At 49.1% G+C, this 25,288-nt stretch overlaps 2 protein-coding genes across 8 annotated transcripts; one reads left to right on the forward strand and one right to left on the reverse strand.

Annotated features, from left to right (window-relative positions):
- Positions 1 to 27: 27 nt before the first annotated feature.
- On the reverse strand, positions 28 to 17,447 carry LOC122388942 (protein phosphatase 1B-like). 4 transcript variants are annotated; one of them, XM_043380477.1, is made up of 5 exons: positions 17,362 to 17,447; positions 12,306 to 13,303; positions 9,378 to 9,495; positions 6,795 to 6,963; positions 28 to 1,063 (listed from the first exon to the last, which is right to left on the reverse strand). In XM_043380477.1, the coding sequence occupies exons 2-5, from the start codon at positions 13,149 to 13,151 to the stop codon at positions 997 to 999; spliced, it is 1,200 nt and encodes a 399-aa protein (XP_043236412.1). In that variant the 5' UTR covers positions 13,152 to 13,303; positions 17,362 to 17,447; the 3' UTR covers positions 28 to 996. The 4 variants fall into 4 exon arrangements, with proteins under 4 accessions (XP_043236412.1, XP_043236411.1, XP_043236414.1 ...); XM_043380476.1 differs by lacking the exon at positions 17,362 to 17,447 and adding an exon at positions 17,115 to 17,252; XM_043380479.1 differs by lacking the exon at positions 17,362 to 17,447 and adding an exon at positions 13,557 to 13,609.
- LOC122388941 (NADH-ubiquinone oxidoreductase 49 kDa subunit-like) lies at positions 17,356 to 23,980 on the forward strand. 4 transcript variants are annotated; one of them, XM_043380473.1, is made up of 11 exons: positions 17,356 to 17,448; positions 18,563 to 18,690; positions 19,752 to 19,980; positions 20,472 to 20,673; positions 21,041 to 21,228; positions 21,647 to 21,810; positions 22,268 to 22,387; positions 22,654 to 22,783; positions 22,990 to 23,135; positions 23,451 to 23,542; positions 23,741 to 23,980. In XM_043380473.1, the coding sequence occupies exons 2-11, from the start codon at positions 18,599 to 18,601 to the stop codon at positions 23,776 to 23,778; spliced, it is 1,401 nt and encodes a 466-aa protein (XP_043236408.1). In that variant the 5' UTR covers positions 17,356 to 17,448; positions 18,563 to 18,598; the 3' UTR covers positions 23,779 to 23,980. The 4 variants fall into 4 exon arrangements, with proteins under 4 accessions (XP_043236408.1, XP_043236407.1, XP_043236410.1 ...); XM_043380472.1 differs by lacking the exon at positions 17,356 to 17,448 and adding an exon at positions 17,878 to 17,967; XM_043380475.1 differs by lacking the exon at positions 17,356 to 17,448 and adding an exon at positions 17,992 to 18,070.
- Positions 23,981 to 25,288: the final 1,308 nt, after the last annotated feature.

A 25,288-nucleotide genomic window follows, 5' to 3' on the forward strand; every position in this document is an offset into this window, starting at 1 on the left:
TGCCTACATACATTAGCAAAACGCCCCTTATTACTACGGGCTTTTATTACCTCACGTAAAACAACGCAGGACACAAATTTTTCGGATACACTGATGTTGTCTGCGCTGCGGCTGCGCGGGAGCGACATACAAACAGACTAAAACCGGCCGGCCGGGCCGAAAACGAACCCAACCCGGTATCGGAACCGAACGCCACGCGACACACGCTAAAATAGCACTACCACTGAAGCAAAAAGCTAAATTATCGGCCACAAATCAGGTTTCACGGGTCCGGGGCGTGTTTAGCGGTCAGTAGGGTCTCCACTGGTGGACTGGTGTCTCCTCTGGGCTCCTATCCCCACCCTCCCGGTCCGGCGCGCGCGCCGCTACTCTGACGGCCGGCGCCTCCCGCGGCGGCGGCAGCGGTCCCCGGCCCGCCGCGCCCACTACAGCACTGACACAGGACACTCGCGCGGCGCGGCCACCGCCCGGCGCGCGGCGCCGCGCCTCGCGCACACACACACTCGCAACCAGCGCGCGATTAGTTCAACAACACTCAGAAGACGGGGGAGCGTCGCAGCAGAGGGCGCCACCGCCGGCCCACCTGCCGGCGACAGCGCGATCGGCCCGCCCGCCGGCGCCGCCCGGCACAGCGCTCCGGCCACCCAACACAAAAGCCCGCCCAGCAAACCTAGATTAAAATTTTGGCAAACAGAGGTCAGTGTCCGTGTGTCTGTGTCTCAGTGTGTTTCGCTCTCTCGCTCTCTCGCTCTCGCTCACTGCGTGCCTATACATCAGGGCCGCCGTTTGGGCCAACCTATCAACAGGATAGCAGTAAAATAACGACTCTGGTCTCTGTTCGCCCCGACTGCGGCGCGCCCCGGCGCGGCGGCGGCGGTCTCAGCGCGGCCGGCGCCGCTGCCGCCAGACGGCCGACAGCACGCGCCGCGGACGGAAGAGGCTCGGTTGTGTGCTGTGCTGGTGTGCGGGGCCGGCGCCGGCCGCCTCGGCGGTCGGTCATTGCGGCCCGGCGCCCGACTGCTTTTTGGTCACTATCGACACCACGTCCTCGACGTACTTCCGCCTGGAACGGGCGCGGCGGGGTCAGCAACAAATACTCGATACGATGTATGACTTTAAACGAGCAAACGTGCACACAAAACGGCTAATGGGCCTTCAACGCAAACGACAATGGCCAGTACTTAATACAGTAGCATATCGACAGCTGAAAAGCATTACGAGTACTGCCGTGCAAAGGCAAAAACGCATAACTAACAATTTTGGCAAAATTTGTTTTTTTATACCATTCGATTCGTCTCTATGAGCTACACATGCTCATATCAATATAAAAGTCTATACGTCATTTAATAACTAAATATTTCATATATAAGTTTGGAAAAAGCACACACAACACAATTAGGCAGGCATCCACAGAGGCAAAAACACATAACTTTTACATATCTTCTCCCTGCTGGTAATCGTCTGGATTAAATAATCCTCCTTCCAAAACAAAAACGCATATCTGTTGCAGATATGCGTATTGTTGGTCTCCGTGTGCAGTAATGTCTTTGCATTCCAAGACAAAAACGCATATCTGTGCAGATACGCGTTTTTGGCTTGGTAAACAGTGAACGAGCAACGTAGATGTGCGTTTTTGTCGTGGTGGAGCGATTCTCAATTATGTTCATTCGACGAACTTTGCAGATATGCGTTTTTGACCGCTTCTCCTGAGCGGAGGTATCGTAGTGAAACACGTGATTCTTATTTCGATGAGTGAGTCAGTCGTGAAAAGGGAAAGGCTCGTAACCAATATTATTTGCGAATGCAAGTTCTTGAATCATTGGATTCCACTATATCACAAAGAGGACAATGAGATGATCCATTCCATTCAAGTCGGGGGGCCCCTAAATCGCCTAATCATTAGACCGCCGGAGACCGTGTTAAAATGAGATGAAATAAAGATTAAAAAGACCGGGAGGGCCCATCTCGTTCCCCAGCAGTCTCATGAGTCCATAAAATGCCTAGTAGCGCAGCCAGGGTGATTGTGGTGAAATTGCAATGGCACTCAAAAGGCCTCAAAGGGCCCTCGGATGGCGTGACAGGGTCCTCGGATGGTCTCGAGGGCCATCAGTTAGCGTCAAATGGCCCTCATCTGGTGTCAAAGGGCCCTCAGATGGCCTCAGGGCCCTCAATTAGCGTCAAAGGGCTTCATCTGGTGTCAAAGGGCCCTCAGATGGTGTCAAGGGTCCCTCAGATGGTCTGAAAGGGCCCAAGATGACCTCAAAGGCCTTTCAAATGGCCTCAAAGGGCCCTCACCAACGTCAAACGGACCTCAGAAGGCCTTCAAGGGCGTCAAATGGCCCTGAGCTGGCGTCAGAGGGCCCTGAGCTCGCGTCAAACGGCATTCCGAAGGCCTTAAAGGGTCCTTAGCTGATGTCAGAGGACCCCCAGCTAGTGTCGGAGGGCCCTCAGCTGGCGCCAAATGGCCATCAGAAGGCCTCAAACGGTCCTCAGCTGGAGTCCAACGGTCCTCAGCTGGCGTCAAGCGGCCCTCAAAAGGCCTCAAGGGGCCCTTAGAAGGCCTCAAGGGGCCCTCAGAAGGCCTAAAATGGCGTCAAAGGGCCCTGAGCTAGCATCAGAGGGCCCCAGCTGTTGTCAGAGGGATCTGAGCTGGCGTCAAACTTAAAGAGCCCTTAGCTGGTGTCAGAGAGCCCCCAGTTGGTGTCAGAGGGTCCTCAATTGGCGTCTAATGGCCATCAAAAGGCCCCAAACGGTCCTCAGCTGACGTCAAGAGGCCCTCAAAAGGCATCAAAGGCCCCTCGGCTGCTCCAAAGGCCCTTAGAAGGCTTCAAAGGGAACTCAAGAGACGTCAAACGGCCCTCAAGAGAACTTAAACGGCTCAAAATTCAAAAGTCTAAAGGCTTGAAAGGGCCCTCTGCTGGTGGCAAAAGGCTCGCACCTGACGTCAATAACAGCCTCGTCAAAAACGGACCTGGGAGACTAGAGATGTCAATCGGATACCAACTTTTTGGTATACCGATACCAAACCGATACCAACTTGGTATTTGGTATTTCAATCGTAATGTGTTTGGTATTTGCCATTTGGTTGGCATCATAAACCCTCACTAATGTATAAGAGGCTAAGAAAACGGTAAAACGTTGGTATTCCCTCATTTTCCCAAGTTGGTTTGGTTTTGGTGTTTTCCCGTGGTTTTGGTTGGTATTTGGTTTGGTATCGGTATTCCGATTTTCCGTAATTGACATCACTATGAGAGACCTTGCCGGACCCTGGTTATCTGAGGGACTCCTACAGTTGCCTAAGAGGCCTCCATTTACTGAGGGGGCCCTGGTTATTTAAGGGGTCCCTGGTTACTTGAGGGGCCCCTGGGTACCAGAGGTTCCCCTGGTCACCTGGTGGGCCCCTGATCAATTGAAAACCCCTGGTCATATGAGAGGCCCCTGATTACCTGAAGGGTTCCTTCCTGATCACTTGGATTCAGTGGCATAGCCAGGAAGCGAGGGGGCACGTGCCCGTTCTCGGGTTTAGGGTTCCTTCGAACCCGAGGGGCCCTGCGGCGCCAGTTGGTGGCAGAGGGTTCGTGCTAGCCGCGCTTCAACTCGGAAAGACACCACAGGGCTTGTGAGAGCACGTAATTGGCTCCTATTTAGCCACACTTATCTCCATAAAGACCCAATGCCGGTTTATGAGAGACCTTGCCGACATCTGATGGCCCTAGTAACGGCCAATGAGGGATCAGCTGCAATGGCTCCACATCCGTCTGTGATAGCCCCACGGCCCACAACAGTGTTTCTAAAAGCCACCACGACGGCACCTGCGAAGCTCCTCACGCCACCTCCAAGGAACCCACACCAGCGCATCTAAAGGGCCTACATCGGCCTGGCGGCTCTGAGGGCCACGTACCAGTGCCTCTGAGGGCCTCTTACCACCCTCTGAGTGTCCTTGCCAGCCTATGAAGGGCCACTTTCCACTTGCAGGCCACTTTGCATGGCCACACACATGCCAATGATGGCCCCACCAGTATCTCTAAGCCTTGAGACCCCGCAACGGCGCCTGTGAGGACCCAAAACTAACGCATCTGACGGCCTTTCACTGGCACCTCTGAGCGCGCCACACACCGGTGACTCAGAGGACGGCGACTCAGAGGAGCTCGCTCGCTTCTCTCGCTCGTAAAATACTATGCACCTTAGACATTAGTGTATATTAGGGACACTCCTCGGGCATAAATGATACATTTACTTGCCAATTTTCCACATTTTCTCACGACAAAGACCGTTTTAAAGAGGCCCGTCTGCCAGTGGGACTAGACCCACCGTGCCCCCTCCCCCTTCCCATCTAAAAGTCCTGGATACGTCCTTGCCTGGGCTGACCCCGGGCCCCCGGATGACTCGCGGGCCCCTTCAAGAGCGGGTGACCCCTTCTTGGGCGAAGTCCTGGGTACGTGTCTGACGTACATCGTACATAGTCCTTTTGATTTGATTCATCGGTTAAATATTTAATATAAGCTATAAGCTGGATTTCTGGTCTGTGATCTCGCATCGTATCAGATATAATGACATTGCATGTCAATGTGCCTAAATAAATACGCGAATATACGTGAAAAAGAGTGCTGCTCCCGCTCCTACACATCCGGACCAAACAGTGACTGGCCCCTGCTTCCAGCCACCCGGGGCCGGTCGGCCGGCCGGCAGTTAGTCGCTGCCCGGGGCTGATTTCTGAGGGACTTGCAAAAACGTTTATTAATTGAATGTTTTACCATGTTTTACGTAATGACTTAGATGATTAGGTATATGTACCGACTCTGAGACTGTGTCCCCTTTAAATATAACATGCCAGCGTAAAACAAATATTATACATGTTTTGAAAATTAAGCTGGTGTTTTGCCATGCATTGACAAAAGCTAAAGCTTCAACGCAAATAATTCATCCAGCAATTACTCTATTAGCGTGAAATGTTCAGTGCATGATTTCTTTCAGAAAAAAAAAATAGTGGCGCATGTTGCCGTGTAAGCATCAAGTCAATTGGCCCAAAGCTTTGCTAATAACAAAAGTGTACCTACCGTGTGTAAAAAACATCCCGCCGCCTGGCGCCGCGGCGGCCGTTATCCTAATATAAGGCCTTGCCCGTTATTAGCCGCCTAAATTATAGACTGTGCCGGCGCCGGACATTTCCATCTTTGCAATGCGCTGTAACCGCTGATAATAATCGATTCGCTTCTAAACCCCAATGGAACCTTGCAGATGTACTGGCAATTTAATGGTCAAAGAAATACGAAAATCGGCCGGTAAAATTTTGAGTTACGAGGGTTTACCTATGCACGAAATTGCGGCAGAAACTTTCCGCGTCGGCTGATCCCGCCGTAACCGGAACAGGTCTTACTCTTAGCACAGTTCTAACTGCCATTTTATGGTTGTATAATATTAACTAGATTTTCTCAATATGTACTTAAAAATGTATTTGCTATCATATAGTGAAAGAAATAAGAAAATTGGACGCCAACTTCGGCATGTAAAAACAAAGTAGGTATATAGTGCGCCTCCTGTGCCAAAATTTACCCCTGTTTGAAGGAACTCATTGGAGTCTAACCCCCCCCCCCCCCCCCTGGAAGACTGGAAACGCACGGATAATGTGAGTTGATATACGCCGAATTGCGATTTCGGCCAAACACGGTCTTGAGAAATAAGTCACAGCTCAAAGGTCATTTGGGTCAAGGTCATCAGATTGTTTCGAGTAGGTGTAAAATTTCTAAATTCGAGGGCAAGTAAAGTTTTGTTGCGATCGGCCGCTTTTTGCGCGAGTTATTCTCGAAAAACCGAGGGGTCCATACTCCATACGACCCCTCCCCCGCTCTACAAGTGCGAGGGTTAAAAGGCCGGCAACCTTTTTACGGAACCCGGCACTTGCGTGAGGATCCACGACAGCGTCACAACATTATGTATACCAACGCACAAACGTCTTGCCAGCTATGTGAATCTGCATCTCCCGTATTGATCACAGGGTGTGGTCAGTTACGTGTGCATATGTGTTTACGGGCATAAGTTTTGTATGCACGAGCCACGAAACAACAAGCGTATCATCCAATATGTTAGTTGTCTAGTTCGATAGGACGATTGTGGCAATTATGCACATCTTACTATACGTCTCTTTTCCAGCTAGATGGTGGCGTCTGTGTCCAATGGCACGTGCGCATATCTCCCAATACGCGTATTTGCCTATAGTGCTACTGCCTTGTGCCGAGTGGCAAATACGCATATCTACCGTTGTGTGGATTTGCCCAGATACGCGTTTGTTGTTGGCATGGGTCACCCCCGCAAAGAAAATATTGCAATGGCAGAAAAACTTTTATGTAATTATATGAATATTAATTACTTTTGGACTATGATACGCATGTACATAGGTAGAGCGCGTTATTCGGTTTCAAATGATATATACATTGCTGCGCTTTTGGTCAATGGAAGACCACAATGACCGAAAAACACAAAACTCGCCACTGTGTAAAATTTTGTGCTGACAGAAAAATGTTAGATATGCGTTTTTGCCTTTGCACGGCAGAGTAGCAAGTAGCTGTATCGTCACGGACCTTTACATATGATAGATTGGATATATTGATGGGTTTGATATTGATAAAACGTAAAATATACCAGCTGAAGTCTGTGACTGCTGTTTAAAAACACAAGCCACCGATCAGAACAGCAAAACTTCGCCTGAAAGCAATCCAACAACCCTCCCGTTTCCCAAACGGACCCCAAACCAGTCCTGACGCCCACCATCCCGAGGTATCCCCTCTCGGTCTCACATGGAGGCCAGACCGCCGCCGTCGGGCAGGTCTGCGATCTTCTTGCTGTCCAGGAAGGTCATCAGCTCGGGCATGCTGACCCGCGGTCCGTCGTCCTCCTCGTCGTGAGCGTCCTTCTCGTCCTCGTCCGCCGGGCGCGGCGGCACCGGCTCCACCGCGCGCAGGTACTCTGCAGGGGACGAACGGGGCAGGTCAGGGCAGGGTCAGAACGCGGCGGAACCTGCTCCAAGCTGCGCGCAGGTACTCTGAGGGGACGAACGGGACAGGTCAGGTCAGGTCAGGGCACGGCAGGGCAGCGGCGACACTGGCTCCACGGCGCACAGATACTCTGCAGGGGACGAACAGAGCAGATGCGGGCAGGGTAGGTAAGGCAGGGCAACGGCAGGGGCAGGTGAAGGCAGAGCGAAAGCTTGGCAGAGCACAATGATTGCAGGTGGGTACCCTGGATAATGCTAGGTCAGACCAGCGCACACATCGACAAGACAAAATCCGTGGGTAACAGATCAGGTCAGCCTCAGAACACAAGGGCACAACTAGTGGAGTACTGGCAGTGGAAGAGTGAAAAATCGACAGTGTGCAGCAAAGTCAGTCGTTTACATCAGCCGATGCACCAGTTCTGAATTTAGCCATAACAGCGTCATCCGTTGCCATGGTAACCTGGAGGCTCAACAAAGGCAGCAGACCGTCGCTACGGACAATTAACCAATAAATATCGAGAACGGCTAGCGTCTAACGACTGCTGACGTCATCAATCAAAGACGGCGTGTCGTCAGCTCACGTGATGGCGGCCAGCCGCTCGGATCCGTTGTTGCTTCTAGTGGCGCAATCGAGACCTCACTGCAAAACGCTGCCTAGGTATGCATCACAGGGCACGGGTATGACCCACGGAGGAGTCATCGGGTTGTATCCTGTTACTTCTTATCACACGCTCTCGGTCACGCTCGTCACACTTTGTCATTATTCGTGACAATCTTTGGAACACAGCGGAAACCACATCCCGGCTACGCTGATAAGATCCCATCCGGAACGCATTTATCTAACCATTCTGATATCGAGACAAATAAAGAGCAACATAGTGATGCATCGCTACAACTCACGGTCTGTCGGATAAGGGCAACAAATGTCTTCATTCGTCAGCCCGGTATCCATATTCTGAGGCGGGACCGCGAATGCGACCTATCTCCATGGCAGCAGCGCAGAGAACAGCGGTAGGTTGGTGACCTCACCTCCCCACACCGTGTCGCCCAGTTACAGTGGGGGCGATGAGGGGCACAGGGGGCACCCCGGGCCCGGGCCACGAGGGCACAACACTGGTGGGCCGGTTACGGACGTGATCGGACGGGTAAGCTATCAGAGCCGTGTCAATCAAATGGTCTGGAGTGAAGAGCTGTCATCAATGATCGACTATTACAAACACTAGACAGTGATATGAATAGGTCGCGACATTGATGCTGGTTTGCTTCGACATCATGGTTAATAGAGCACAAACAAATATTGAACACACGTCGAAAGGTCTGAGTTGTTGATCGGTTAAAACTAACATGACACAAGTATGATGAAATCAAATAAAATTAAGTCCAGCACTACTCAGGTTGGCAGTAAGCCTGCCATACTGTCACTTACGGTCTACGATATAACTTTCAGACCCACCCAAAGACAACACCCGAGGCTAGCGTTAAATAACCGTTTGGGTGCGATCCAAACTACTGCAATTTCTATACCGTTTTGTCTTTCAAAACAAGAGATATAAGAGCCAACATTTCGCACTGGTTAACAGGTGTTCCAAATTGCTGGTTTTGGCCACAGTTGGTCACTCGGACAAAAAGCATTATAGGTCTGACGTAAAGATAACTTTAACTGTCCCTAATGCTGAGTAAATGACGAAATATCATCCGCGGTCGGACTGAGAACTTTTCATCAACATCGCCAATCGCCCATAGTCTGGTGACTCAGCGTCGCGATTATCCAGCTCCTGGCAGACATCGCATCAACCGTTTGGCACGGAATAAACACATCTCGACGGTTTATTACCGGTTATTTATCCGGTTATGAGGCACGCCGAGACAAAGTACAGGTTCTTTTTACGAGTATCCGTCCACCAGAGTTCGGAACATAGGTGATTGGAGGGGGGGGGGGGTCGGTCGAAGGAGTTCGAAACATAGGTGATTGGAGGGGGGAAGGGGACGGTAGAAGGAATTCGACTTCGAGGCTATCTTACCCTATTGCATCGTGATCATTGTTTAGCATGTGTTTCCATCTTAGCAAAATAGTTATCAGCCCTATTATTCGTCTAAAATTCCCCCTAAAAAAAAAAAATAAAGACCCTGGCAGCAAAACACAACACAATTCCCTAAAAAAGGACGGACAGCATCAATACTCAACAAAACGACAAAACGGCCATACCATTTTAAAGCACACGTATTTTAACATCCACCCCAACGGCTATTGGCCACTGCCTAACATACGCTCCCGAGCCCGCCGGGCACTCCAAACCTTTATCAAACCTTCACACCACATCATCTGCGCTACCGATCCCCAAAAGACCCCCACCCCCTCCGCCCACCGAGGGCCCACATGACTAACCTTCCACGTGTTTGGCGACGCTTTGTTTCATGGCCTCCTCTCGGGCCGCGGCCGCGGGGTCCACCTTGGGCGCTCCGGGAAACACAATCACCACCGTGCTCATGTTATCCTTGCTCCCCTGTGGACAGGGAGAAAAAGGGAGGGAGGGAGAGAGAGAGAGAGAGAGAGAGAGAGAGGGAGAGAGAGAGAGAGAGAGAGAGAGAGAGAGAGAGAGAGAGAGAGAGAGAGGAGAGAGGAGAGAGAGAGAGAGAGAGGAGAGAGAGAGAGAGAGAGAGAGAGAGAGAGAGAGAGAGAGAGAGAGAGAGAGAGAGAGAGAGAGAGAGAGAGAGAGAGAGAGAGAGAGAGAGAGAGGGGGGGAGACACAGGCGGAGTTTGAGTCAGAAAAGGCACGCTATGTTGTGTTGGCCGACAGTCGACACATGACTTATTGTGCCATCAGGTGGTCCATCATTCCTTCGCTGATGCTTATTGGAATTGTTGATACTTATTGATGAAACATACGTTGTTATGACGTCATTAATTTAACAGTCCTGCCGAGCATGTTATGGTTGTTATCGGTACAGCGGTTGAATAATTGACGCAATGGTGTGAAAATTGTTTCGTGCGCATGACTGGGCATTCTTTCATCAAAAAGTTGACGCGATTTGCTGTAGAGAGGGAGAAAAGTTTGGGTTATGAAAATAAAGCCGGAACTGAAAACTAGACATATACAAATAAATTGGCTGTGACAAGTGACAACTGATCAAGAAATGACAACGCTAAAAGCAACAATAGAAGGCGATGCACGTTACTAAGTTATAATATGGGCTATGGCAATAATAATATCATGGGATGCACGAATTTACCCTCGGCAATGATCTTGGCAAAATTGTTGGACTAACTCTCCCCACAGGGGAAAAATATATTAGATAAAATAACCATGAAAATTGAAAAGTAACAAGGATAAGGCCAATTCTTTCATTCTTTTTTTTGTGCGTCGTATTCAGGGCCTTTACACCTCTGCGTAAGTGAAATAATTGGATTCCTCTACATCCATTAGTGTGGCACAGGAGCGGCTTCCTCGGTGGGAAAGATAATAAGGTTTTTGAGTGCGTCGAGGCCTGTGAAGCCATTTTGGCCGAGCAGCGGGACAGTACCTCCTACACACGTACAAACTGACCTAGCCGGAGCAAGTATAATGAAAATTCAAAGGAACACGAGCGCAATATTGCCATGTCGTACTTGGTTCCTATCCAGACTTGTGACAGCTCAAGAAAAAAGTGAGCTCGCTCAGCTCAACTCCGTCTTATCCGCTCCCGCTCAGCTCCCGCTCAGTTTAACGCGGCTCAGCTCAGCTCACGTTCCGCTCAAACCGGCTGCGCTCCGCTCACGCTCAGCTCAGCTCAGCTCAGTTTCCGCTCAGCTCAGCTCAGCTCAGTTTCCGCTCAGCTCAGCTCAGCTCAGTTTCCGCTCAGCTCAGCTCAGCTCAGTTTCTGCTCAGCTCAGCTCAGCTGTTTCCGCTCAGCTCAGCTCAGTTTCCGCTCAGCTCAGCTCAGTTTCCGCTCAGCTCAGTTCAGTTTCCGCTCAGCTCAGTTTCCGCTCAGCTCAGCTCAGTTTCCGCTCAGCTCAGTTCAGCTCAGCTCAGTTTCCGCTCAGCTAAGCTCAGCTCAACTCAGTTCCCGTTCAGCTCAGCTCAGTTTCCGCTCAATTCAGCTCAGCTCAGTTTCCGCTCAGTTAAATTCAATGCCACCCATTGCCGAATGCCGAATGCCACCCATATCTCCGTAACGTGTCGGGGTCCGGCCAATGACGTCACGGCAATGCGTGTGCTGATTGGTCATGGACATCGAATCATCGGGACACAGGTCGGGACATCACGCCGCAGTGGATAAGGATGCCTACCAACCGAACGGCTTACAACGGTGCGAACGGGGTGCAATAGAGGAATGTAGCGATTTCCCGACCGATCGCTTCAGTTTGCGGTGTCGAACTACATGGCCTTTCACCTAGTGACGTCTTTGGTTTGTATATAATATTATTTCCAGTTTATCATGTTTCTAGTGTTTATAGTGTATCAATATTCAATGCACATTGCATTCGGTTTTATATTTTTATCCGTTCTCATCATCTTCCAGTGTACCTACTAGAACTGGATCTCAGCTCAGCTCAGCTAAATCAGCTCAGCTCAATCAGCTCAGCTCAGCTCGCTCAGCTCAGCTCAGCTCAGCTCGCTCAGCTCAGCTCAGCTCGCTCGGCTCAGCTCAGCTCGCTCAGCTCAGCTCAATCAGCTCAGCTCAGCTCAATCAGCTCAGCTCAGCTCAGCTCAGCTCAATCAGCTCAGCTCAGCTCAATCAGCTCAGCTCAGCTCAGCTCAAGCTCATTCAGCTCAGCTCAGCTCAAGTTCATTCAGCTCAGCTCAGACAGCAGCTCAGCTCAATGCATTACTGAGCCGGCTCAGCTCACAGCTCAACAATTTGGCAAAATGTTGAGCCGGCTCATGAGCTGAGCTGATTTTTGAGCCGGCTCAACTGAGCTGATCACAAGTCTGTTCCTATCGATGTGAAGAAGCTGAATTTACGCGATATAAAAGCAGTTCGTGGTAACTGGTTAGGTAAGTTGGCGATAAGAAAAAGACAATCTAGCGTTATGAAATGTCCGTGATATGGCGATGAACTTGAGATGAGGAATGTTGAAAAACGCAGCACACAATGAATTATAAAACAACTCAGAACACGTTTCCTCACTAAATCTAAGGGAAGAGAAGACTAGACGTTACTCATGACGCCTGTCAATATGATTGAATGAATGGGTGAATGAATGAATCAATCAATCAATGGATCAATGAACGAATCAATAAATCAATCGATGAAACTTCTACTACGCACCCAAAGCCTATGGCCCTGCCGGACTGGGCTGTATAGGCCTCTGATGCCCCACAGAATCACTCACCTTATAGAAGCAGGTATCGAGGATCTGGTTCACCACCTCATCCAGTTTATCCGTCACCCTTAACCGGGAGCGCACGAACTGACACAAGTCTGTGTTATCGAATACATCCCAGACGCCGTCACAGGCCAGCACCAGAAACTCGTCATCGGCCTGCCTCTTCTCTACGTACACCTCCGGCTCAGGAGACACCAGCTGCTCGCACTGGCCCTTGCCGGAGACATTCTTGTAGTCGTAGTCGCCCAGCGCGCGGGACACGGCCAGAGAGCCGTTGACGCGCTGGATCATGACGTTGCCGCCGGCCTTTTCGATGCGCTCCTTCTCTCCGGGGTTGATGGGCTTGTGGTCGGTGGTGCTGAGCGCGATCTCTCCCCGGCGACACATGAGCGCGCGAGAGTCGCCGCAGTTGGCCACGAACACGTGAGTGGGTGAGACAAGCGCGCAGACGGCCGTCGAGCCCGACTTGTCCGTCTCGACGTCGGGTTCGGAGCGCATTCGCTCATCAAGCCGGAGGAAGCCGGAGACGAGTCCGGATCGGACCGACTCAGCCAGCGCAGTCTCGTCGCCGGCCAGCTGCCGCAGTGTCTCCGGAGACATCTGCTCACTCTGCAGGATGTGCGAGAGCAGCGTTTGCGAGCAGAACGCCGACACCTTGCTGCCGGCGTGGCCGTCGAACACGGCGAAGAAGGACCAGTCTCGCAGCTGTTCGCTGACGCCGCTGACCGCGCAGTGGGCGTCCTCCATCTCTGTGCGCCATCCCTGCTCGGAGGCCAGCGCGTACTGGAGACCGTTACCGGAGCCCGTCTCAGTGTGCTTCTCCGTGTTGGGCTTGTCCAGGAAGGCGCCCATGGCGGGGCCGAGGTGGCCGGGCGGCCGGTCGGGGGTGTCAGGTCAGCAGTGGCGGCTCAGGGGGCGGACCGGCACCGGTAGAGGGGACGGCAGCGGGCGGAGAGCGCCGGGGATGTCCGAGAGAAGGGCCGCCAGTCGGCTCGGTACGGGATCTGCAGATAAAGAACGAGACGGTCAAGAGAGCTGGAGCTCGAGATCACTGGGAAAGGAGCAACACATATCTGCTGACATAACCACCGGTAATCAATAACGACACATTTCACTGCACAATCGTGAGTGGAAACAAGAACGCGATTTCAACACTGCAAAGCACAAACTCACATGAAAACACTGGCTTGACATATCAAATAACTTTCATTACACTCTAGAAAACCACACCTCAAGCGACCGAAATCGTATCCTCACTTCTAAGCCAGATCTAGCCAGTAAGTACCGCGACAAGACCACTATGAGGCGCGCTACTGCCGCCACAGCGTAGCTGACACGTGGCCGATCTATCTTATCTCGATAGGGCGTCGTCACCGTCAGCACAGAACTGGCCCGGGCCGTGGCCGAGTCATTCGGTCATTGTCGATTGCTCTCTTCGCGTTCATAACGTTGTGAATTACACGTCAGCTCTCGGATAACCAGCTAGAGACCCGATCTACCAAATTCTTAGAATATGGCTGACCATTCTCGCTGCCAAGGTGTGGCCCATGGCAACTATCTGCCATTCATACGACCGATAAGATATCAGCGATCGACCGATCAGTCGGAAAAAAAATCAAAGGAAGTGAGGGATTGCACAACTTTTTGTAACGTGGTATTCGTAGTCACTAGAGCACAGAACCAGTCGGGACAAAGATCGCTAGTACGTAATTGATCACATTGAGCGCTAGCAGCTGTATTGAAGTAAGTGTTCACGCCAAGATGATAAGGGAAGGTGGCGGCGCTGCCAAGGGTCGATAATTCATCGAAGCAGTGATGGACCGGTGGTGACGACAAACAAAAACACTTTGATAACGATTTCGATAGATAGCTAGTTTTCACGGATTATCGGCAGAAGCGAAACAAAACAAACAGAAAATAGCATCAGCCCAAAATTCATTCTAAAACTCTTGAGCACATGACAATGAAACATTCATCGATTTCCCAAAAGATGTGAATCCCGAACGCTGAAGCTAAGCTGCGGCCATACGGTTCGTGCCATAGAGCCAGCTTTTCTCGGAAGCCCCGGAAACCGCTCGGTCGGTCCGCCGGCACGGGACAGGGCTTTGTTACTCCGAGAACACGCAAAGCCGGCCAGACCGGCGGCATACCGGCGGCACAAAGCAGCGTCTCCGGCCGTCCTACGACCGCGACAGGACCTGTGAGGGCCCCGGCGGGAACCCCCGGCCATCTCATGCATAGATGACGTCAGACAGCTCTAGGCCGACCGCAGACTACAGGACAGATGACAGAATGGCGGTGTTTGGGGGTGGTATCGCTGTCCAGTGACTAGTGAGGCAGCGCAAAAATCACAGGATACGACGCTATCAGAGTCGAATGTTTTCGAGCAAGTCCGTGTGCTATACCTATAACAGTATTTCTTAATGCTGAAGGTAAAACCCTAGTTGAACAAATCCATTCATTTAAATTTTAAACTTGCAAAAAAGGCATTGAAGTAATACTTCTGCACAGAAAGTGCAAATATGTAAAGTGGGAAAGAACCCGATCTATTTACGCAAAAAATGCGGACGGATTGTGAGGTGCTGGCTGGTGTCTTTTACCCCTGCAAGAGGGCGATGTTTACTGCTTGCTCATCTCGTTGGATCCAGCATATCACATGGGAATGATCTGATACAATGGTTATTGAAAGGGAATTTCACCCAAGTCTCCCTCACTGTTAACTCGTAGACTACATACATACCTAGCGGAAATAGACTGGTTCAATGCTCCTCAAAACTACTACAAAACGACATGAAACAAAACACGACATACTTTGTGGATAATAGCAAGAAAAGTTTTATATAGCAAGCAATGGCTCATTTACGGGCTTCTCTTCCATAGCATGTCATCAGACGTCAGATCCAGGTTTACGGTCGCACTCGCGACTTGACCCGGCCGAACTTGTCGTGTTGCAAAGTAGTCGATAAGTTTGGACAAGTTCAATCGAGTTTTTTTTTGCCCAGGTCGATATCGTTTGTTCAGTAGCTCATTTGATAGGGCGGTTGATTTCTATAGGTTTAAGCCCAGCTTAGAGTCCCTCTGGCACCCAATATATACATTTTTTAAAATAAATTTAGTCTGAACATTTTGAATGGAAGGATTCACAAGGACAGAGCCCCGCTAAGCATAGCTTGTTTCGGTGAAGCGGTGACCCCGCCTTCTACCCTCCGATCGCGCAATTCCTGCTCTATGGCTGAATTTGGAGTCCAAAGTTTAACGTGCGAACATAGCTGCGCACGGCCGGTCCCCTCACTGACTTGAACCCAGACTGTTATAGCCGGGAGCGCGTGCTCCCACCACGCGGAGTCCAACGCTCTACCAACTGAGCTACAAGATATACGAGACTCCTGATGGGAATAGTCTGCAGTAAGGTGGGAGCAGCCACAGCACTTGAGGTTAGTCGAGTGAAATGCACCATGTCCTGCCATGAGGGTACATCTGTATCTATGGAAAACTTTATCTGATACCTAACCTAGAATTTCCTGACATGTCACTGGTTGGGACCCACTAACAAAAATCTGCTTAGCACAGACACTGACATTGTCAATCCACTTTTCAGAATGTTTCAGCTATAGCAGGAAAAAAGATGAATTGATGAATGCATTTTATCATTTGGCTAGGAGACATTGAAACTGCTAATAATTGCTCAGTAAGTTTAGCTCTGGTACCTAATACCTAGTGACCATACAATGCTGTAGGAAGTTATGAATGGTCATCTGTTTGAAACAATAAATAGTTGCTTGATCAAAATAATTCAACTTATATTTGAGCTATTTTCAGCTTTGCACACTTCATTAGACAATCCAGCACATGCACTCAAAGTGATGACAATGAATGGATAAATTTTCATGTACATTGACTTAAACAAGGCAAATGATAATACCATAGCTGCACTATACCAAGACTTCGAGGCCTGGAGGCAGCAGTTATAGCAGCTACTGTAGTGATAAAAAACTAACTATGGCCTACATATGACCTGTGGAACTCATTTTGAGGGTAATAATATGGAATAATGCAAAGTAGCATTTTGAACTCTAAATGCCTCTAGTTGTCAAAGTAAAATACTTCATTGGAGACTCTTGGTTCTCCAGACACTAAGGTGTATATTTTAAGGCAATCTTTAAATTCTGGCAGCAACTTATAATGTTAAACTGATGAAAGATTCTAGCTAGAGGTATTGTGCTGATAAATCAAACAATTTACTTAAGCTAGAGCAATAACCGAGATTCAAAGAGACTCGATGAGAACGGGTCCAAAAGGCCTCTGGCCTCCCAAAGTCCCGCCAACAGTAAGGTAAGGTAAGGTAAGGTAAGATTATGCATCAGCACTTGCACTTGACTGACAAATAAGCCCGACATTGAGATAATTTTAATGTTCAATCAGAAACAAATCACCTAATTTGGTTCATGTCTGAAAGAGAAAGTCAATTCAAATTGCATGTTTAGCCACAATACATGCACGCACCTACAAGCTGCGCCAATTACAAAGCCAGCCTGCGCAGTGCGCAGCACGACCAAGACGCACAACTCACAGCGCGCAAACTCAATTAAGGAAATATAGGCTAAGGCATCTACTCATGTTAATGTCATAATTTTATTTCTTGCAGGTATTTAAGCCAGATGATACATGTCTGTAAGAAATCCATTGAATTAGAATAGCGCATCAAAATTAACTCAAGGGAAAAAAGACCAAGCCAAAAACAACAAGCTGTTTCATTTCAGCAATTAAGGTAGGACAGGACTTAGAGACACTAGTTGAATATAATGCTTCACTCACCAGTTGACAAACAAAAATCCTCTTATCATTAAAATGAGATCTTATCATTGGCAACCGTAACACCAGCGTGCTTTTCTTCTGCCCCCAATGTAAACAATACGGACCAAGGCGAGATGCGCCATTTATTGTCGATCAAATTTCTTTCCATTATCAATACCCATGATCAGAAAATGCAACTGCTTTGGGCTTTGAATTATATGTATGTTGAGAATGAGCTTCAAAAGTTGCTTATCAAAACATTTATTACCGTTCGAATGAGTCCTATGCTCGTTATCCGACCCCTGTGCTTCAGCGCAGGCGCCTCGCCAATGACGTAAGATTTAGCCAATCAGAGGTGAGTAAGCAACTGGTCCTTTTCGATAGTTGAATAGTATGCTCGAAAATGAATGAATGCCGTTTTGATGCCGTTATCCTAAGGGGATAAGCTTGTCTATAAAGCGAAAAACTCAAGTGTTTAACTTGAAATGAAGTGAGCCTTCTAACAAAAATACCCCAATCGTTATTCACCGGAGCTTCTACTATTAGTCAGCCTGCTATGCCCTTTCTATCATGATAGATCATTGTATTGTTGCTCATTATTTCAAAATTTGAGTTTATATTCATTTCACTTAATTTGGGCGAAGAAATACCATAACTGTATCTGCCTACTTCAGGTTTAGCTCATTCCATTTTTGCAGATGTTGAAGTGTAAGGCAACTTTAAAATTAGCTGCGGGTTTCGATTATATATTGTCACAACTGCGTATTAGATGTATTTTCTGCATTCTTCCTTTCTAGTTTACCCCCATGCAAGACCCCCATGTTTTATTCTCTGACATCCCACTTTTTTTGGGATAATAACAGCCGCTCTCAAGGTAAATGAGTGTACCATCCAATTAAAATTAAACGCGCTCAATTTATCATTAAATACATTTTATGCTACAGGATAAGCTACTCAGCTTATTCATGTAATTTTCAGTAATGAAGAGTTTGTGAAGCTGAAGTCACTTTGAATTCTAAATCTGCCATTTATATGCATTTCAATGTTAATTTCTTTTTTTGTGTTAGAGTTAAATCTTGGGAGGAAATAACATTAGGGATTGATAACCCAGTCGCTCATGAAAGTTCTTAAAAAGGTTTATATAAGGCTGGTTGACACAAGCCAAAGAAACGAACTAGTGGAGGAGTCGAGTTTATGAATTGCTTCACTGAAATTAGTTAATCCTTGGACCTCTATGGACTTGTTAATTTCCTTTTGGTCAAAGTAAACTTAAAATATGTCTGTTGTATGAGCTTCCATAAGCAAGTTTTCAAGTAGGTGCATGGAGTTCATATTACAGGGCACAGCACGTTGTGTTAGCTGTGTTATGTAACACATGCTTGAGTTATGTATGTAGATGTTTGTAATATTCTGCACTAATATTTCCCTTGCATGTCCATTTTAACAGTGTCATTTATGTAATTTCACAGCACTGAGTGCCAGGGAGCTGCAGATTCACTGCAGCCATGGCAGGGAATCTAGCCAAGGCAATAGCATCTGGCTCCCTGAACCTCTCCAAGACCCTCCTCAATGGGAAGTCACCAGCCATTCTTGCCAGGTAAGGCTTAACAAAAACAAAAACATTGTATCAGAGATGTTTGTGTTTTGTTGTTGCCATGTGCATGACTTTCATAGCTGTACCTTTGGGGACTGGTTAAACATGCTCATATAACATAGAATTAAGGTTTAGTTCATGTAAGGGTATTTCATTTTGCACATTTTTACACCTAGCAGTTAGCAGTCTCTCATACATTATTGTCAACTGAATTTAACAGGAAAGGATCTTTTTATAAGTTCCCAAGCTTCTGACCAAATAAATCTCACCTGAGCTGATCTCTGACCTCTGAGGTCATTGGCTGACAGAAAGACAGACAGAACTTTATTCCAGACCATACTGATCCATTAAATGCTCTCATGCCATAAAACACACTTGCCTACACCAGCTAAAAACATTCACTAGAGCCTGCATGACTCATGAGTCATGTCAAGTCAGGTGACATCCATGTCTGCCCTGGTATACATCATTCCCAGCTTTGACCTGCTTGGCTGGTACCTCAAGTTACTCATGACTCAAGACTCTTGTTTTTTCACTCTCTTTTGGAAAGACACACTAGTTTAAAAAAAAACTTGTAGTATTATTTGTGTGTTACTGAGAAGGGATGAATTTATCCTCAATTATAGCAAAAAGGACACAGCTAAGAAAGTTTCTGCCTGATTGGGCTCTCTTGGTTCTTTAAAAAATTGAAAACCTCTTCTTTACATTGTCTCAAATTTTAGATCCAAGAGGAAGATATTATTGTGATTTGTTTATAAATTACTTTCAATTTCAATTCTAGAGACCATCAGAGAAAAAAATCTCCTTTTCCTCGAGTGATGTCATACATTATCTTTTAATGTTTGTAGTGATAGGAGATTAATTAGTACTCAAGTTTGACTGTGGTGAAGTCTCGCGTCGAAATGTCACAGTTCACGTCGCTTCGTTTAGCTGTTGCCTGTTATCCTGTCGTGTTACCATCTCCACCTCCCCCTCCACCCCCCCCCCCGTACAGCCCGGTGCGCGGCGTCAAGCGCTGGTACCCAGACGTGTGACCCCCCCCCTCCACCCCCTCCCCCTCACAGCCCGGTGCGCGGCGCCAAGCGCTGGTACCCGGACGCCGCGTTCATGAAGCCGTTTGAGGGCACCGTCATCACCACCGGTGCAGAAGACGAGGTGGCCTGGCGCCGGCCCGACTTCAACCGGCACGTCTCGCCGGAGGTGAAGAAGATCCACATGATGCAGCTCAACTTCGGACCGCAGCACCCGGCGGCTCACGGCGTGCTGCGGCTGGTGCTGCAGCTCGAGGGAGAGGTCAGTGGCGGGACGGGAGAGGGAGAGGGCAGCAGGACAGGACACCAGGAGGGAGAGGTCAGTGGCGCTGGAGGGTCGAGGGGGAGAGGTTAGTGGCGCTGTAGATAGAGGGGGCAGAGGCGGTGGAGGGAGAGGTCAGTGAAGACTGGCGGGAGAGGTTGATACAAATCACTCAGTGGGGCTGAAGGGGTGAGTTCAGTAGCACTGAAGAGGTGGATCGGTGTGCATCGATGCTTAGGAGGCTGGGCAAACAAGTGACTAAGCCTTTTATTACTTCTCGGTGAAACGGCTCTGATAGATAAAGATGATTCGGTCGCAGAGTAACATTTTCTGTATACTTGTCAGTGGTCACATAAGAGTTTTGCTCCAAACAAGCAGGCAGTGACCGCGTTTACTCTCACTCGGTTCCGAAGTACGTAATCGAGGTGATGTACATTTCACATCCACAGCCGTGGCCCTATCGCTGACCTCCCTGTCTCCCTCTCCATCAGACCGTACTGCGCGCCGACCCTCACATCGGTCTGCTGCACCGCGGCACAGAGAAGCTCATCGAGTATAAGACGTACACGCAGGCGCTGCCCTACTTCGACCGGCTCGACTACGTCTCGATGATGTGTAACGAGCAGGCCTACTCGCTGGCCGTTGAGAAACTGCTCGGTATCGACGTGCCCGAACGTGCCAAGTGGATCCGCAGTGAGTGGGCGGGGTGGAACATCTGTTTTGGAGAGGCTGTGTTTTGAAAATGAGAGCGTGTGGAATGAATACAAATATTTTCCCGTAATCATTGATAGGTCTGTCGTTCGAATTTTCCATTTTACAGCGGTTACTTCTTGGCGGGTATAATGACGCGTGAGCGCTTTTGTACGCTTCTCATGATACTACACGAACGTTTGGCTTGCCTCGATTGGGTTAATTTCTAGTTCCTACAAACTATATTCGCTTGCAATTTTTATTAACGCTTACAAGCAAGACACTTCATTACTGGGGATATGGACGACGTGCCGTTGCTCGGTTGTCACTGCTAAGCGCTACGTTAACACTCCGCCCCCGCCCCTTCTAGCGATGTTCGCCGAGATCACGCGTCTGCTGAACCACATCATGGGCATCTGCACTCACATCCTTGACATCGGCGCGCTGTCGCCCTTCTTCTGGATGTTCGAGGAGCGCGAGAAGATGATGGAGTTCTACGAACGCGTCTCTGGAGCGCGTATGCACGCGGCCTACATCCGACCGGGCGGTGTGTCGCAGGTAAGGACGGTGGAACGACGGGGTTTTATGCATGGGCGGCTAATATCGTAGGTCCTGGGACGGCTGTATAGGGTCGAGGGATGAGGACATCTGGCCGGTCAATTAGTGGCTCGGAGTGGCTTGGGCTGGTATGGTACCGCTGGACCAAGTGTATAAAGCCTGACGATTCAAGATAAAAAGCTGTATTGCTATTTTGGGATGAGCGTGGTTTTTAATCAGTCAAAGTGGGCGTGCTTCGAGTGGCCCAGGGCGAGCGGGGTGATAGTACCACTCCTCCGTCGTTTGTACTTCTTTTACATTATCTAATTTCCACGCTTTTCATGGGCCTACTCACGCAGCCATACCGACATCAGACTGAGACAATCAATCTGCTCCCACTTCTTTCCTCTGATCTAACGTCCTTCCGTTTCGTCATCAGGACATTCCGATCGGCCTGCTTGACGACATCCACGACTTCCTCTCCAAGTTCAACGAGCGCATCGACGAGCTGGAGGACGTGGTGACCAACAACCGTCTGTGGGTGCAGCGCACCGTCGGTATCGGCACCGTCACCGCCGAGGACGCGCTCAACTGGGGATTCAGGTCAGTCACAGGTCGGGCACCGGGGTCTTGGGGGATGGTTACGGAATGGGTTATGTCACGTGGTCACGAAGTTGATGAGGCCTGGATACGAACAAAAGAATGGATGGAGAAACGGATGCATGTGTGTCTGTGGTGTATGTAAACCTGGACGACCGAATGAATGAATGAATGAATGAATGAATGAATGAATGAATGAATGGATGGATGGATGGATGGATGAATGAATGAATGAATGAACGAGTGAATGAATGAATGAATGATGAATGAATCAATTAATAAATGAATGAATGAATGAATGAATGAATGAATGAATGAATCAATGAATGAAATTTATGGATAAAAAAAAAACGAATATAACGCCTATGAGTCATTGCCAGTAAAACTACGACTGTATGTCAACCGTCCGGGTCTCCCCTCTCGCTCTCGTGCTGACCATCTCGTCTCCCCACGTTTCCAGCGGAGTGATGCTGCGAGGCTCCGGCATCGAGTGGGACCTGCGCAAGTCGCAGCCGTACGACGCCTACGACAAGGTCGACTTCGACATCCCCATCGGCATCAACGGCGACACTTACGACAGGTGGGCACGGCTTGTCATAGGGGAAGGGGATGCCGCTCTTTGAATACGAGTACATGTATGAGAGACGTAGCATATTGTAAAGGGGAGGGCCAGTCTGTATGGTCTTGAGGCTCGCCATGTTGTTTGTTCCTCCGCCGCCGAACACACCGACTGTGTCTTGTGGTTACTTCTGCCCCCTTAATGTTCTAACTATTTTGCCTGACGTTAACCCATCTGGCCGACTTTGACCCTCCCGTCTGACCCTGATCCGCCCTGTAACCCGCCAGGTACCTGTGTCGCCTGGAGGAGATGCGTCAGTCGGTGCGTATCATCGAGCAGTGTCTGAACAAGATGCCGCCGGGCGAGATCAAGGTCGACGACCACAAGGTGGTGCCGCCCAGCCGGGCCGAGATGAAGGTACGCCTACCGGTCACATCGTACAAAATCGTAGAGTTCAATGATTAAATCATACAATTATATACCATGCAACGTTTGTGACGGAAACAAAACCCTAACTAGTTACACCTATGGCCAGTGCTGCAGTGCAGTTTGAGCCAAGTACGAGCGTACTTTACCCTGAACACACCCTCACCGCCTCCCCCACGCCCTGCTTGTTCCGCCAGGAGTCGATGGAGGCGCTGATCCACCACTTCAAGCTGTACACGCAGGGCTACTCGGTACCCCCGGGCGCCACCTACACGGCCGTCGAGGCGCCCAAGGGAGAGTTCGGCGTGTACCTGGTGTCGGACGGCACCAACAAACCCTACAGGTGAGACGGTGGTGACACACGAGCGGCAGTGCAGTGGGTGTTCTGATAAATTGGTTTCACCGTGCTCTGACCGATATCCAAAGTTCGGATTTAGGTACCAATGTTTTGCGTTTTTCTGTGAGTGGAACGTGTTTTGTCGTCAGTTTGGTTATGCTATGCCTTATGTTCTTTATTGATGCGTCAGATTATCATGTGGTCATCGATTTCGTCAGCCGATCAAATTTGTGCATGATTGGCAAAATCACATACTCTGTCTCATAACAAGCTAGCCGTCTTTACAGCTCGATATTTACGTTGCACATTTTCTGTCGCCAGGTGTAAGATCAAGGCGCCCGGCTTCGTCCACCTGTCCGCCATGGATCACATCGGCAAGAACCACATGCTGGCCGACATCGTAGCCATCATCGGTGAGTCGCCGACGCTCGCATTGAATCAATCCTTTTCACAGTCGCCAGATCGCCGAATTTTCGCTACTTTCCATCATGCGTCATGAATTCATTTCTCTGATTTGATAATGTTAAGAAGTGCAAAAAGTCAATGCCTTCTGGTATTGTGTTATTGCGATGCTCTTTATTGTGTATAACTCTGTTTAATCTGTTCGGCAGGAACCCTGGACGTGGTGTTCGGTGAGGTGGACCGCTGAGGAGGGTCGGCCCCATGAGCTGTACATGTATACGGCCCAGTAGACGGGTGATGTGTGACGACAAGAGGGCAGAAGGGCGCGCATCCGCGTCTCGAGGGCCGGCCGGTGCCAGCTGTACAGAGTGGGCACCGCCGCTGCCGCGAGAGACTTTTGTCTGTGTCTGCCTCCGATCGTGTGGGAATAAACTATGGACGGATCGGTATTACTGTTGTGTTTAATGCGTGGTTCACACCGGATCCGTAATGACCGTTACGTTCCGTAATGAATACGGTGGCGATTAAAAAATATCTCGAAAGTGGAGGGCACAATGCAACGCGCATGCGTAGTTCGATTTTTTGACGCCGTAACGCCGTAATGGTTACGGATTCGGTGTGCACCGGGAATTGCCATCGCTGAGCGTCACCGTTCGAGTCAAGTGCGCCAAAGCACTATTTTGTTTATAGGCAAGCGGAAAATGGGCTAAAGCCAAGAGCTGTTTTTAATATCAGAGCGCCAGAATGTAAACTTGTTTTACTCTCTTCCTTTTAATTTGTTAATTTCACTCTGACATAGCGGTCTGCAATTGTATCGAGTCATATCATTGTTAATTAAACGCCGGTGGGCAGAACACTGGACGGAGATTCTTGCACTATTTCTTGCATTACAAGAGGGCATGTCTATGACCGTCAACGCTGAAGTTTATTTCTTACATTATTTGCTATTCGTGGGTGATGGGAATACTAGCGGACGCCAGAATCTGTATCGTATACCCTCTGCTCGATTGGCTTGCCAAGAGGCAATGTGGATTCAAACGTCTGCAAATATCTACAAGTCCAAGCATCAAATTTAGCAAGTAGCAGGGACAATATGGCCGGTGAACTTTGCTCAGAACTCCATGAAACTCAGAACTCAGAACTCAGAACTCCACATACAAGATACAAAGTAAGCCGTGAGCGTTACACGCTGAGGGCATGCTCACAAGAAATAATAATTATTGGCAGGTTGATTCGAGCTAAGGTAAACGGGTCCGCACGTGCGCACGAGCAGACCGCTGCCCTCGTCGACATTTGGAAGCTCCATAGCTGCTCGGCGATACCTTGGCTTAACCTACCAAAGATGCAATCCCAAGCAATCGGAAAATGTCATTAAAAAGTGTCAGCACGCGCACGTGTGCAGACCAATACGCTCGCTGACCTGTGAGGTCTACTAATATGCATGGTGTTATTCAGCATACTTAATATAAGCTCTATCGGCCCAGCCGATCTGCGGTTATGGAAAAAGGGTGCGCACGTGCGCACGTGCTAGCCAATACCCTCGCTGACCATTACAATCTGCAGGTCAACATGGTGTCATTCGGCATACTTAATATGAGCGTTATCGGCCCAGCGGATCCCCAGATATGGAGAAGGGGTACGCACGTGCGCACGTGCAAATCAATGTCTTTGCCAACCCGTGCAAACTGCTTATAATCATGGTGTTATTCAGCATACAAAATATGAGCGCTATCGGCCCAGCGGATCCCCAGATATGG

The sequence above is a fragment of the Amphibalanus amphitrite genome, unplaced genomic scaffold, assembly GCF_019059575.1.
Source record: "Amphibalanus amphitrite isolate SeventyFive unplaced genomic scaffold, NRLGWU_Aamphi_draft 000339F_arrow, whole genome shotgun sequence".
NCBI classification, from domain to species: domain Eukaryota; kingdom Metazoa; phylum Arthropoda; class Thecostraca; order Balanomorpha; family Balanidae; genus Amphibalanus; species Amphibalanus amphitrite.

Coding starts and splice junctions, on each gene's coding strand:
- LOC122388941 (XM_043380473.1), top strand. CDS start 18,599: ATGGCAGGGAATCTAGCCAAGGCAATAGCATCTGGCTCCCTGAACCTC. Junction 19,981..20,471: donor TGCTGCAGCTCGAGGGAGAG/GTCAGTGGCGGG, acceptor CCTCTCCATCAG/ACCGTACTGCGCGCCGACCC. Junction 22,388..22,653: donor AACGGCGACACTTACGACAG/GTGGGCACGGCT, acceptor GTAACCCGCCAG/GTACCTGTGTCGCCTGGAGG.
- LOC122388942 (XM_043380477.1), bottom strand. CDS start 13,151: ATGGGCGCCTTCCTGGACAAGCCCAACACGGAGAAGCACACTGAGACG. Junction 9,496..12,305: donor TCGATACCTGCTTCTATAAG/GTGAGTGATTCT, acceptor CCCTGTCCACAG/GGGAGCAAGGATAACATGAG. Junction 6,964..9,377: donor CGTCGCCAAACACGTGGAAG/GTTAGTCATGTG, acceptor CGTCCCCTGCAG/AGTACCTGCGCGCGGTGGAG.